This window comes from Thunnus albacares, chromosome 15, assembly GCF_914725855.1.
Source record: "Thunnus albacares chromosome 15, fThuAlb1.1, whole genome shotgun sequence".
NCBI lineage: Eukaryota > Metazoa > Chordata > Actinopteri > Scombriformes > Scombridae > Thunnus > Thunnus albacares.
In genome coordinates, this window is record NC_058120.1 from 23,149,460 (window position 1) to 23,161,940 (window position 12,481).

The 12,481-nt window shown below is 41.6% G+C and overlaps 1 protein-coding gene across 3 annotated transcripts in view; it reads left to right on the plus strand.

Moving 5' to 3' along the window:
* The window catches only part of slc8a3 (solute carrier family 8 member 3), a 118,815-nt gene that overhangs the window by 69,036 nt on the left and 37,298 nt on the right, over positions 1–12,481 (plus strand). For all 3 annotated transcript variants that reach the window (XR_006407389.1, XM_044375158.1, XM_044375159.1), the window contains exon 3: positions 10,485–10,591. Coding sequence is in view for 2 of the 3 variants with exons in the window: in XM_044375158.1 (XP_044231093.1) it covers positions 10,485–10,591 (107 nt within the window). In the remaining variant the exon portion in view is untranslated. The remainder of the gene's footprint in view (positions 1–10,484; positions 10,592–12,481) is intronic.

The following is a 12,481-nucleotide window of genomic DNA, read 5'->3' on the forward strand; positions in this document are numbered from 1 at the left end:
GTTGTTTTCAAGCCAGCAGGCTGTATTTATGATCTTTTAGAGCCAAAACAGACAGAATGATGCCAAGATCACAGACACGATGGGTGGAGTGAATCCAGAGTGAAGCTTCATGTAGGGCTGCAACTAATTGTTTTTATTATTTTTATAATGTCAGAAAATAGGCAAAAATGTGCCTCACAATTTGCCAGAGCACAAGATTACATCTTTAAATGACACAGCCCAGCATCCCTACACCATATTGGATGATTCTACATCTCACATTATAGGTAAGAGCCACTTATAGGCACTTGTTGGTATTTGGTAAATTGTTTATGTTGTAATCACATGCTATATACACTATGTTCTAACATTATTTAAGTTCATGCAACAGTTTATAATAGGTTATGTACAGTTTAAGTATATTTTGTAAGTGGACTTTGGCTATGTATATACTTACTATTATTCTCTTAAGTGCTTATTATTCTTTATCACTGGAATGCAGAAACGGTATATTTTTGTTATTTGGATAGTGTGGATAGTGTTGTAAGGCAGCTTAATTCGCATGTGCATAAAATGGCCTAAAAGATGCTGCTTAGTTGTAGCAAACAAGATCCGATCGAAACAAGCTTTTGACCATTTATAACGTGTATATGGGTGTACATGATGGGCCTATAGTGGGTGATAATGTGTGTGTTACAGTTTAGGAATACAACATCAAGTTGGTAACAAACCAGGCTTAATTTAACTTCACAACATTTTTCCTGCCACCTGTGGACTTATATCGGGTTTCACAAGAAAATTGGATTTAATTCAGTGATACTTGAGTCAAAACTAAGATACTTTGCAGACTAAGTGGCCCAGGAACCTGGAACATAGTAAACTGGCCACTATAGCCTCAATGCTAAGGTTCAGTGCTAATGCAGGAAGTAGTTTGCCTTATATGTAGTGTAGCAGAAAGTAAGAGTGTGGATGTTGGGATGGTGGATGTAGCATATCTGACCAGAGACCAGAGTTTGTCATCCATCACAGAAGTGCAATTAACATTCTTTCCCTAATCTTGATGAAATGTTTTTGTTGGCTGAAACCAACCACACCTTAACCATATTTTACTAGCTTTACCAATGATCTTTGCCATGAATAGATATTGTGGAAAGAGGGAATTTTAAATACAACCGCATCTGACGTAATCTGGGGGGGTTGCAGCTTCCTCCAATACTGACATGTCTGGTCGTAGGTTGGATCAAAAGGTTAAAATCTAAAGATATTAAATTCACAATGAATTGACACATTTGAGAAGGTGGTACCGGAAAATGTTTGGCAATTTTCCTTTGTAAATTGATTATTACTACTTAGTTGGTTATTCATATTCGACAAATTAATCGTCTAATTGTTTCAGCATTAGCTCAATGGATAGGAATTCCCTTTGTGGTTTACACATCTACAACGATTATGATCTCTTTGCTTAAATAATGTAATAACATAATTTTTAATGGTAAGTTAGGATGAGTTTGGTTGGGTGACTTTCTAAACACAGACTTACAGAGAGCAACATAATCATAAAATTAGGCAAAGAACATTAAAACTTAAATATTAATCATTCAAATTTTAGATGAACTAACTAAAGATCACAGAATTATGTTAAAAACTTTCAGGGAATTTGCAAAGCAGCCTTAAATCAACTCCATGCCTGCTGTTTTGATCATTTTAAGTCCAATTTGTGAAGCCATGCAGTGAATGTTTGTTATTCAGTTAAAATTAATGTTAATGTCACTAATGAATCATCATTAACAACTCTTTCCATTTTTGTCCCATCTGTCGCCTACTCTGATTGGACAGAAGAAAACAAAACAACAGCGATTGTGAATTGATTCATTTCTGCAAACTCAGAGTGCAAAAAGCAGCACATGAATCCTTCTCTCTCTTTAAAAACTTGCCTCTGAAATTGCTTCCATTGTGATCACACCCTTCAGGAGCTGCTCAAGGACACTTCAGAAGGGAGGATGCTTGCCAAAATGGGGGCTTGAATTTGGGTCCTCTGGATGAATGACTGTCTCTTTCAGTACAAGGCCACGGTGTCGCCTCTGTGTGATTGAACATAACAAGGGATACTTACATCAGATCTTGTGTATTGGTAAATTTGGGAACATAGTGCATACCTCTCTCTGCCTCTGAGTGTGTTGAATATGCACACCGGGACTCACTTTGGCAGACATGTATTATTCAAACAGCATCTGGCACCACTGCACTAACTCTCGTACTTTTCGTACAACTTGCAATCATAGCTATTGCATGTGCCTCGAGCTTGGCCAGCAAACGTGCAAGGCGCCAAGTGGAGAGCTTTGTGCGATTGCGTGCCTCATTTTTGTTTGGTTTATGTAATATTGATGTCAGACAACAGCAGGTCTGTCACCGTTTCGAAGGGGATTTTACTTCCTTGCTAAAAGTTTTTAGCTCTTTGCGTTACTCGTCAGTCGGACAAATATGCTTTGATTTGTTTGCCTCACTGGTTGAAAAGGAAGTAGACACGGAAAGAGAGAAGATGAGGATGAGATGATGAAAGACTGACAAATCATAACCAGGTTGTTATTAATGATATGGGTCCACAAACCTTAAAGATAAATGATGTAAGTTTTTTCTTATATTTTTTTTAGTTGAAATGTGCTCCAAAGTATATCTTTATGTTGGAGAGGTGTTGTCAAAGACTTCTGTGACCCAGGCTCATTGAACAGCCTGGCAGCAGTACAGAGATATTCCCTCCTCAAGTTAAGTTTAAGCGAGCCTCGCCCTTCTAACCAATCAGAGAAGGCCAAAGTCACGGCTTTCAATCAATACGTGAACGCACTTCACTTGGCCTTCTGCACCTCTCATACCGAAGCTCCAAGCTACGGCTTACTCACAGGCTAGCAAGCTCCTGATACCTGCAATAAATGGGCTCCATTACTTCCAGTCCCCAGGGAGAAATCAATACTTTGGGTGTGCACGATTGAGGATGCAGGTGAAGGGCTATACAGAGCAGGGAGAGCGAGAGGAGGGAGGAGCAGAGTGGTTTGCTTTTGAGACTCCTGCTAGCGCCAGCTTGATTTCCAGAACTTGCATATTTAACCTAAGCCGTTATCTTTCTCGAACCCTAACCAAGTTGTTTTTGTGTCTAACTCTAATTAAACCATAGCGGTATCAGATCAGAAAACTGATTTATTTTTGAAATACTTGTGTCATCCTGTCAATAGTGGCACCAAATCAATAAACACTTATATGTGTCTTCTTGAGAACATAAACCGACAACGTCTTTTGTCGTTTAATTTGGAGGGCTCGTTGTAAATCTGATGTGAGTATGACATCAGACTGGCAAGAAATCATTGACAAATATGTTTACTGGCTTTTTTTTCCTGTGATTGCTGGGGAAAAGCAATAATCAGGACTATAATGATCGAGGCCCATAATCCCTGCGCTTGGTGACAGAAAGCAGGCCTGCTTAATTAAGGCGCTGATTTCCCATGAGGCTTTGGGGCCTTTTTTTTTCCCCTTGTCTTTTTCCCGTCTTTATTGACTTGACTTTATTTGAGATTTTGAGTGGAAGCATTGCCGTGATCTGACTAGGCTGAAGTGGTGAAGGCTGTCGAAAACAGATTGAGTGGTTGCAAGGCTTGTTTTCTGATGATCCTTATAACTGTTTCATATCACGTTTTTCTTTCTATAATAAATTTCTCGGCCTTTGTGCAGGTCCGTTTACCTGAAGCAAGATGCAAATGATGTTTCCTACTAAAACTTTTTAAGGAACGTGAAATCCTGCCACTATCACAGCCTCCATACTGCAGTGAAGTGGAAGGAATGCGTGCTGTTTAAAAATCACGCTTCAGTCTCTCCACATGTGCTTTAGTAGTGGCTAAGTGCGGTCTTGCGTAAGGGTGAAAAGCAACTGAAAAGCACTCTGTAGATTAAGGAAATAGAGGAAGTCAGAGGAAACTTTTAAGAGAATTTGGAACAGTTGTGTTTAGTCCAAACCAGAGAGCCCAGAGCCCGGGTCAGTGGCAGCAGGTGTTTCATACAGAGGACTAGAAAGAGAGAAAAGAAACGTCTATTTAATTGCAGCACTTTAGCTGCAAGCTCTAGCCAGGAGTACCTGAGTCTTCCCTAGTTTTTGTGAAAATCTTCTCAGCTTTGCAGAATAAAAGCCGAGCGATTTGAGGGTCAGCCTGCACCAAGAGAGACAAGACAAGTGGAAGTGGAGCCTGGATATCACACGTATCACATATCACTCCCTCTGATGCTGCACCACAGTGGTTTCACACTTCTAGCGGTTATATTATTTAGTGTTTGTGGAAGGAAAGCCAGAAAGTAGACCAAAACAGTAAATCTGCTGTCGAAGTAGAGGCATCTGAAAATGGAGAGGAGGCGGGCAGCTAAAGCAAAATTTCAGCCGCAGTGTGGTTTTTGGCCGCGGAACAGAGGCAGAAAGAGACACTCTGCATCTGCCTCTCCATCTCTCTCTGGTTCCTGCACCACCTCCACTTTCATGTCTCACTCCCTTTGCTGTTTTTCATGTCTTCTTGGCCCTCCTCCGTCTGCCCTGGACTTGAGGAAGGCAGAGGCCGCTGGCTGCTGGCAGCCCGGTGCGGCGGAGGTGTGAACCCTCTAATCGCCTGTCATTACCCAGTGGCACTTGCCACACTAATACTTAACTTAAGGGTGTTATGTCTAGCTAGTTAACATCAATAGATCATTATCAATTTCATTTTGACACGTTAGTGCAATTCAATTTAGCAAATGAGAACACTGGTGAGAATCCTGGCACCCTTTTCACTTCATTGTCCTTACATCTTATTTTCCTGGAGGTTGGATTTTGCAGGAAGTTTCTTCACAGCACAAAAGAACACTTGCACCCTCATGTTAGTTTTTCTATGTTGAATTTAATATCAGAGTTTTATGGGCTCTTCAAAACAAATCCACCTGGCAGGGAGGATGAACAGAGAAGAGATGCAACATCATCTTTGCAATAAGAAGCACCAGTATATGGAAAATACGGTCTTGGTCTTCAGAAAATGCTACACACTGCACTTTCTCACCTTCTTTCCAAGATGCCTCTGTTGTGCCAAGTTATCACAAAGAGTTCAACTTGAAAATGGACACTTTGATTCCTTGAAAACTGTAACGCCCTGGAAAACTGCAGATTTTTAATGGTGACTTTATCCTGCACATGTAGGGCAACTCTGTCTCCTAGAAAGTATGTTTATATACAACTAAACTGCAACAGCAAATGTGTTTTGCTAGAAACATAATGCTGGCTGAATTATGTTTTTCTCTCAACATAATGAGAAAATGTTGTTAATTAAGGTATTTGGCAAGTTGCAAAAATGTTGATACTGAACGTTTGAGTGAAACCTTCAGAGACAACATACCTAGCTGTTTTTGCAGTACAATATCTGCAATCAGCAATATTTAACTTTTTATGGTTATTTTCAGGCATTGGCAGCACTTGGTAGAGGTTAGGGAAAAACTGTTGTCTTGGTTTAATACAGAGAAGTCATCAGTGACTTGAACTATGCCATGTCTATTAATATTTAAGTGACACCAAGATCTTTCACTAACCTTAAACAAACTGCTTAGAATGATCCATCATACCTTATATACAATATTCCTGTCCAAAGACCCCGTTTGAACAGTTTTAAAGACACCACAAATCTCTGAACAGAGGCAGAAAGAGAGGAGGAAGTGCCTTTTTTTAACATTTCATCCCGGCCCCTGAAACTGTCTGTTACGCCCCTGATAGAACCAATATAACAGCAGCAGCACAGGCACAACAGTAAAAAGAAAGAAACTGTATCGAGACACAGTAAATAAAAACAGCGCAGTGGAGACGTGTGCATGCATGCGTATACCTGTGAGTCAGTGTGTGTGTAAGAGCACGCCGTTTGCCGCGCACTGTCACACCCTCGGTGTCTTTTCTGTCAACACACAACAGTGAAACCATTCATATTACGCCACCATCCACTGGACCGGCAGCAGGACTGTCCTTGTAAACACTGCACTCTGATTTGTGTTTGTGTGCACAGCAGGTGTTTGATTGTATCCCTACCACCCTACACACACACACACACACACACACACACACACACACAGACACACTTGCTTCGTTCAGAGTGGCTTTTTGCAGTTTCCTCAGCAGCTGATGGCAGATGTTGGGATAGATGGATGAATTATTGATGTTCGTCATAGACAAATGCAAATGTTGCTGAATGTTCCCCATGCACTCTGTGTGTGTGTGTGTGTTGCTTGTGAATTGTTATGTCTGTGTTGTATGTGTCTGTTTAAGTATGAACAGTATTTCTTAGCAGTAACACATGTGTGTGGCAGGGGTGTGATTATTATATGTGGTGAATCAGACAGATGGGGTCAGCTTCGTACGATGTGGCTGTACTAAACAAACACAGTACAACACCTCAGTGTGTGTGTGTGTGTGTGTGTGTGTTCGCAATATCAGTCAGCCATTTTTAACCACAGAGACAGTCAAAATCATGAATATTGATTTCTATTTTATGCTTTCTTCCTCAGTTCTTTCTCCCTTCATGTCACGACTGCTACAAGAGTATCTTCCTTTTCTGTATGAATGAGATGCTAGTTAAGGCTGTGTGTGGGTCATGTGGGAATCTTCACTGAAATGACATGACGATGCAAAGTAAAAACCTGGAAAGGTTTATGCATTCACACTAATCAGGCACCACAAGAAAAGTGTTCTATAGACTTTTAACATTTTATTTCTGTCATTTATATACTGTCGGCTGTCTGTTCCATTTGTGTTTGTTGCTAAGGTTGCTCCACGGGCTGTTTAAATTGTCCATTTGCATATTTTGGATCAGATTTGGGTTTGAACGTGTATGGATGTGATTGAGAAGTTTATATTTCTAGTAAAGAATGGGAAAAAGAAGCAAAATCTGACAACTACTGTTTGTTTACATAGCCTCCAGAGCTGGGGGAAGCTTCAATAAGCTGACCAATCAGAACAGAGTGGGCTTATTGGGAGGGGAGCCTTAAAGAGACAGGAGCTAAAACAGCCTGTTTCAGCCAGAGGCTGAACTGAGGGGCTACATAAAGGGCCAGTATAAGATAAATAAGGAGTTTTTTTCAACGGTAAATCATGCAAAGATATTCCCAATCTGCATCATAATGTCTCCTTTAATGCTCATGAACTCAAATGTATCAAACATAAAACATAGCAGTTTAAACTTTTAAGTGTCAGATATGAACAAAATATAATCACTTGTGTCCTGTCCTTGCACTGCAATCCATCAAAATCTACTCATCATAATCTACTTCTCTATCGCTTGCTGTATGTCATGAGAACTAATTGCAGGTAACTCAGTCTTGGTGGAGTGAAACATTAGAGTGTAAAGTGTAGGTGACAAGTTAATTTATGTTGTCAGGGCTCCAGAGAAATATAACACAAAGATGCAATATATGTTGATAAACTGAGCTCTGATGTTTCGTTGATGCTAACATGGCTGTTGATTATTACATGATTTATTTTTATTGATTTCCATGAGTCCCATGTCAAATTAGGGCCACCTAACCAAACTCTGGCTGAGAATCAAATCTAATTGGACTTTATTGGTGTCTTGATTTTTTTAAAGTGTTGATTTGCTCAATTATATTATTACTATATTTAGTTAGTGACTCTAATTTATACTGAAATGGTCTAAGATAGGTGTGGTTGTGTGTATGTGTTATCATTTGCTGCTAAGGAACGCTGGATTACCAACCAGGAAAAACAGCCTTTCATTTTGGAAAATATGCTTATTTGCTTTCTTGCTAAGAGTCAGATGATAAGATTGATATCTCTCAAATGTCTCTCCATTAAATATTAACCACCAGCTGATCAGCTTATTTTAGCATAAAGACTGGAAACAGGGTGGACAACTAGCCTGTCTCAGTCCAAAGGTAACAAAATCTGAAGTTTATCACTAATTAACACGTTACATTTTGTTTCTTGAATCCATTCAAAACCATCAATCGCTCTGTTACGGGGGGATTAACTGAGATTATTTCTCAGTTGGTCACAGTGACTTCTCGGAGTCTCCACTGGTTGCCTGGCAACCTCACATTGATAACAAGACTCCAGGAAGTCACTGCAACCAGACGGTTTTTGTGAGGATTAAACAAACAATAGATAACGTGTTCGTCTTTGTGCTAAGCTAATATAACTGACAGCTGGCTGTAGCTTCATAGTTAATGAGTAGACATGAGACTGGTATCAACCTTCTCCTCTAACTCTTAACAAGAAGTGAATACACATATTTACCAAAACTACCTCTTGAAGGAGTATCTGGGGTTATTACCTGATCTTGAGGCCCTGTCTTGAAGACGGTGTGTGTCAAAAATCTAGTTGTAAGGCCTTCATTATGTCAGTTTTTGTATTATTTGTTACATATTTCTAACTGAATGTCTTTAATCAAATTACCACACAGCAAATCTGAGGCCAGGTAGCATTCTAGCATTGAAAAACTGCACACGTTGCACAGAGAGGAGAAGAAACAGGGGGGTTCATAAAGGCCCAGCAACCCATGTCATTAAGCGTGTAGCTGTTTTGTATTTTTGCATGTATGCATGGTTGTATAGTAATCATGTGAGGATTCGTTTGCAGCTTCTGCGTGCCTACATGCATGTCAGGAAAGACCGCTGTTCCCTGCTGGAGCCAGACGGTGCGTGATCCCACTTGTCCATTAGACTCCAGCGCTTCCTCTTCTTATTCCTGATGAAAAGCGAGGCGCTTTTACAGGCAGCGGCACTGCAGACATCTCGCCTAGCAATCTGAGGAAAGCCCTGCCGGTGGGATGTGAGGAGAGAGAAAAAGAGATGGATTGTTCTGCTGTGCGTATCGTGCTAACAGGGTCTAGATAGTTGACTCCCCCCTTGGTGAGCAGGATTCACATCCAGAACTACATATTCACTGGCCGAAGAAAGAGATTTAGCAATGTGATACAGCAGATATAGAAATGTGTTTAAAATCCTCTACAGATGCTCGGATTGACGGTTTTACATACGTGTCACGTGTATAAATATCTGCAGGCACATCAGAGAGAGTTTGAGCTTTTGCATATGTGTGCACGCCTGTGTGCGTGTGTGTCAGTGCTTTGACTGACACGAGCCGTGCTATATGACACAGTGCTGGAAGTACATCAGCAAAAAGCAGCTTGTCAGGGAAAAAGCTGCTTTTTGACTCGATACATCATACATGAGCAGCTATCCATAATGAATGCTGCTGTACTACTTACTGTATCTTATTAGCTGAACCCCTTCTTTCCAAATACTCTCCCTAGATAACATGTGTAAAAATTGTATTTTTGGTCGGATGAAGAGGAAAAGTGTCTTCCCATGAGATGTCAGACACATAATAAAGTATGTCATCCCTGTTTCAGGGCTAGCTGAGCCGCTGTCGACTATTGTTGAGTTGTCTGCCGCTTGCAGAGAATGCTTTCTGAGGCCTAAGAGAGCAGATGCGGCGAGTGTCATGACTTGTCTTGAGTGCTGTCGGTTTGTTTTCATTCAACATGTTCTCCAGCGTCATAGCAGGCAGCGTGATGTGTGCATGATGTACAGGCGGCGCGATGAGGCGTTTGCATGAATCCAATTGAATTCAACAAAGCAATTCCTCGAGGAGTTCCCGCTGTGATATGGCGAGGCACAGAGACATCTGGGTACCTACTGACCACTTAACTGCCTGCACTCGTCAATAACCCTTTAAAAAGATCAATTAGGGCGATCAGTGGTGAGAACGCCGCTGGGGCTGAGGTGCCATATTGAGCTGTTTCTGTGTGATGATGTCACACGCAGTTCTTTTTCTGAGAAAGAGCCTCACCCCTCCAGACATTTGACTTCATTAAAGGGGTATTCTCCTCAAACTGGAGCAATAAACTCAGCAATAAGCTGCTTCCCTCTTATCTGCCTCGACTGTGCCTCGAGAGGCGGGGGAGCCCTCGCAGTGTCCAGCCAGCCGTCTCATTGAAAGTGTTCTGAAAAGTGACTGAAACATCGAGCCATAAAAATCGATTTAGATAGCGACAGTTTCTTTCATTTATCGTTCACTCACCTTTTTGCCCTTGTGAAATGTCCGTTTACACATTTTACAACCTGATTGATTACATGCTGCTGTTTTCAGTTCATTGTGTTCTTTTATCCTCTCTGCCATGGAGTGCTTTTCGCCCTCCGTTCCACTTGTATCAGACACCGTGATAAATGTGGTTGTCATGACACCCGTGGCAGCCAATGAGCTCGCTGGAACCGGTGAGTGTGTCATGTCCAGCCACGAACAGACAGGCTGGTCCAGAGCAAGCTGGCCTTTCACCTTCTAACCTTTCTTCCATGCTGATTATTAATCCTACTTACAGTGCACTTCCTGTGTCCCTCCATCGCAAATTAACCTTTCTCTTCTTCTCTCCCTCTTCCCCCTCTCTCCCTTTCCTCTCACGCCCCTTCCTTCCCCTCTCCCCCCCCCGTTACTCTCCTCCTTACAGCAAACTTATTCACGTGAAAATTATTGACGATGAGGAGTATGAGAAAAACAAGAACTTCTTCCTGGAACTGGCCGAGCCTCGCATGGTAGACATGAGTCTGCAGAAAGGTGCAGTACTGAACCTATTTCTTTCTCCTTTCTCTCTGTCTCTTGCTCTCGCACTTTGTCAGTGTCTTTTTCTCCCACTGTTAGCAGCCTCCGTCTCTCCCCAGGGCCCTCTGTCTCTTCTCTGTCCACTTCCTTTACCTCAACTTTCACTCTGCTGTATCCGCTCCATGGCAATGGCACCCCATTCACCCCTTGCCACCCTCCACTTTTACTGCTGTGCACGCAAGGACCTTTTTATTTTTCATATTACACCAGTAAAACTCCTGCAAAATCAAACCACAAATGCACCGTCCCCATCATAATGACAGTCTCCCCAGACGGCGTCTTCATCTGCATAAAAAGAGAACAGAGAGTCTAGGAGCTGCTATCATTTACCGTCTCCACGGAGCAAGTAGCCATTATTATGTAAAGACATATTTTACCTAAATGCAGAGTCTAGTAGCTATTTTTAAGTGTATGCGCCTGCTTGGGTGAAAAGTACAAGCAAATTGCTGTTGGTGAAATTACCTCATTGATTTATTTTTTGCTTTTAGACAGTCTACCTCAGAAGACGTTTGACATTTACCGGCTTCTATGAAATTTCATGAACCCAGCCAAAGCTCTTTTTTTTCTGATAGCATCTGTGCAACTCACATTGAGGTCATGTATTCTTTGGCATGGGGGCCACGTTACTGACTGCAAGATTGTATTCCTCTGCACAACAAGCTTGTCTTTAGGCTTGTTTGCAGCAAGGTGAACATAAAAAAATAAAGGTAGGAGATTTTAAATCTGTGCAAGTTTTCGCCATAAGTTTTGTTTGTTTTCTTGCTCCAGCTCGTTGTTGGTAATGCCTGCTGAAAGAGGCCAACAGGCATTTTCTTAAGATTTGCGCACCGTTATCTAATGCAGTGTTATCTAACCATGCTCAAGGCCAGGGGACGGGCTCACAAGCTGGTGCGGAGGGTGCAGAATATAACACTTGGCTGTTGCCTCCAAACACTACAGCTCATTATGTTTACGTTATTGGGTCTGGCAGCGCTGTCTGAGTGGCGCCGGCTCCTTGTGTTCTCAGAGTGAGAGTTATGATGAAGAGCAGTTACCATGCAGGTCTTTATGAGTGACGGCTGCATCACTCCAAACAATCTTCCGCTGCTCTGTGATGCTTCTTGTGTTTTTTTTTCTTCCTTATTTGTGTTTTGTGCAGGTTTTACCCAAACGCAGATACACACAAACATGCAGATAAACACACACACACAAGACGTTTTCTGCTCTTGTATTCATTGTCAATTTAAATACCAGAAATGTAAAATCTATGCACAAATGCATTCCCACCATATTTTTTTACTGGCCAGCATCTTCATTGACAGTCCTCCAAATTAAACGACAAAATACATAGTTAATTCATGCACTTCAGAATGATTTTCTGATCTGTTTATTGAATATGAAACGTATGAGTGGTGACTGGTGGAAGGGAATGGTGGAGCATGATGATGGCTCCCGGGCTTGACAGACCCCCGTGGTACCCGATGAGAGAGGATAGAGGAGAGAACGAGAGAAGAAGGAGGGAGGGTGGGGCATGGAGGGCGTTTATAGATGTATGACAGGAAGGGTGTTTGAGGTGCAGTCCCGCTTTGGAACTTCATCTAAAATGATCTCGGATTAAATGTATTCTGTATTCTTAAAAGTGGAGATTTTTCTCATCATTCTACCCTTGTGAGGACATTTGTACAGTGGTTACCGGTCAATCAGGCCTGCGTCTCTTCCCAGTAACCCCCAAATGCTTTTTTTCTTCAATCAAAAAGTGAAACACTTCCATCAAGTCTGCAGGTGTTTAACATACAGTGCAGACACACCATTCTGGAGAAGTGTCCTTTACAGCCATCAAGGATTCTGTAGCAGGATTGTTGAGCT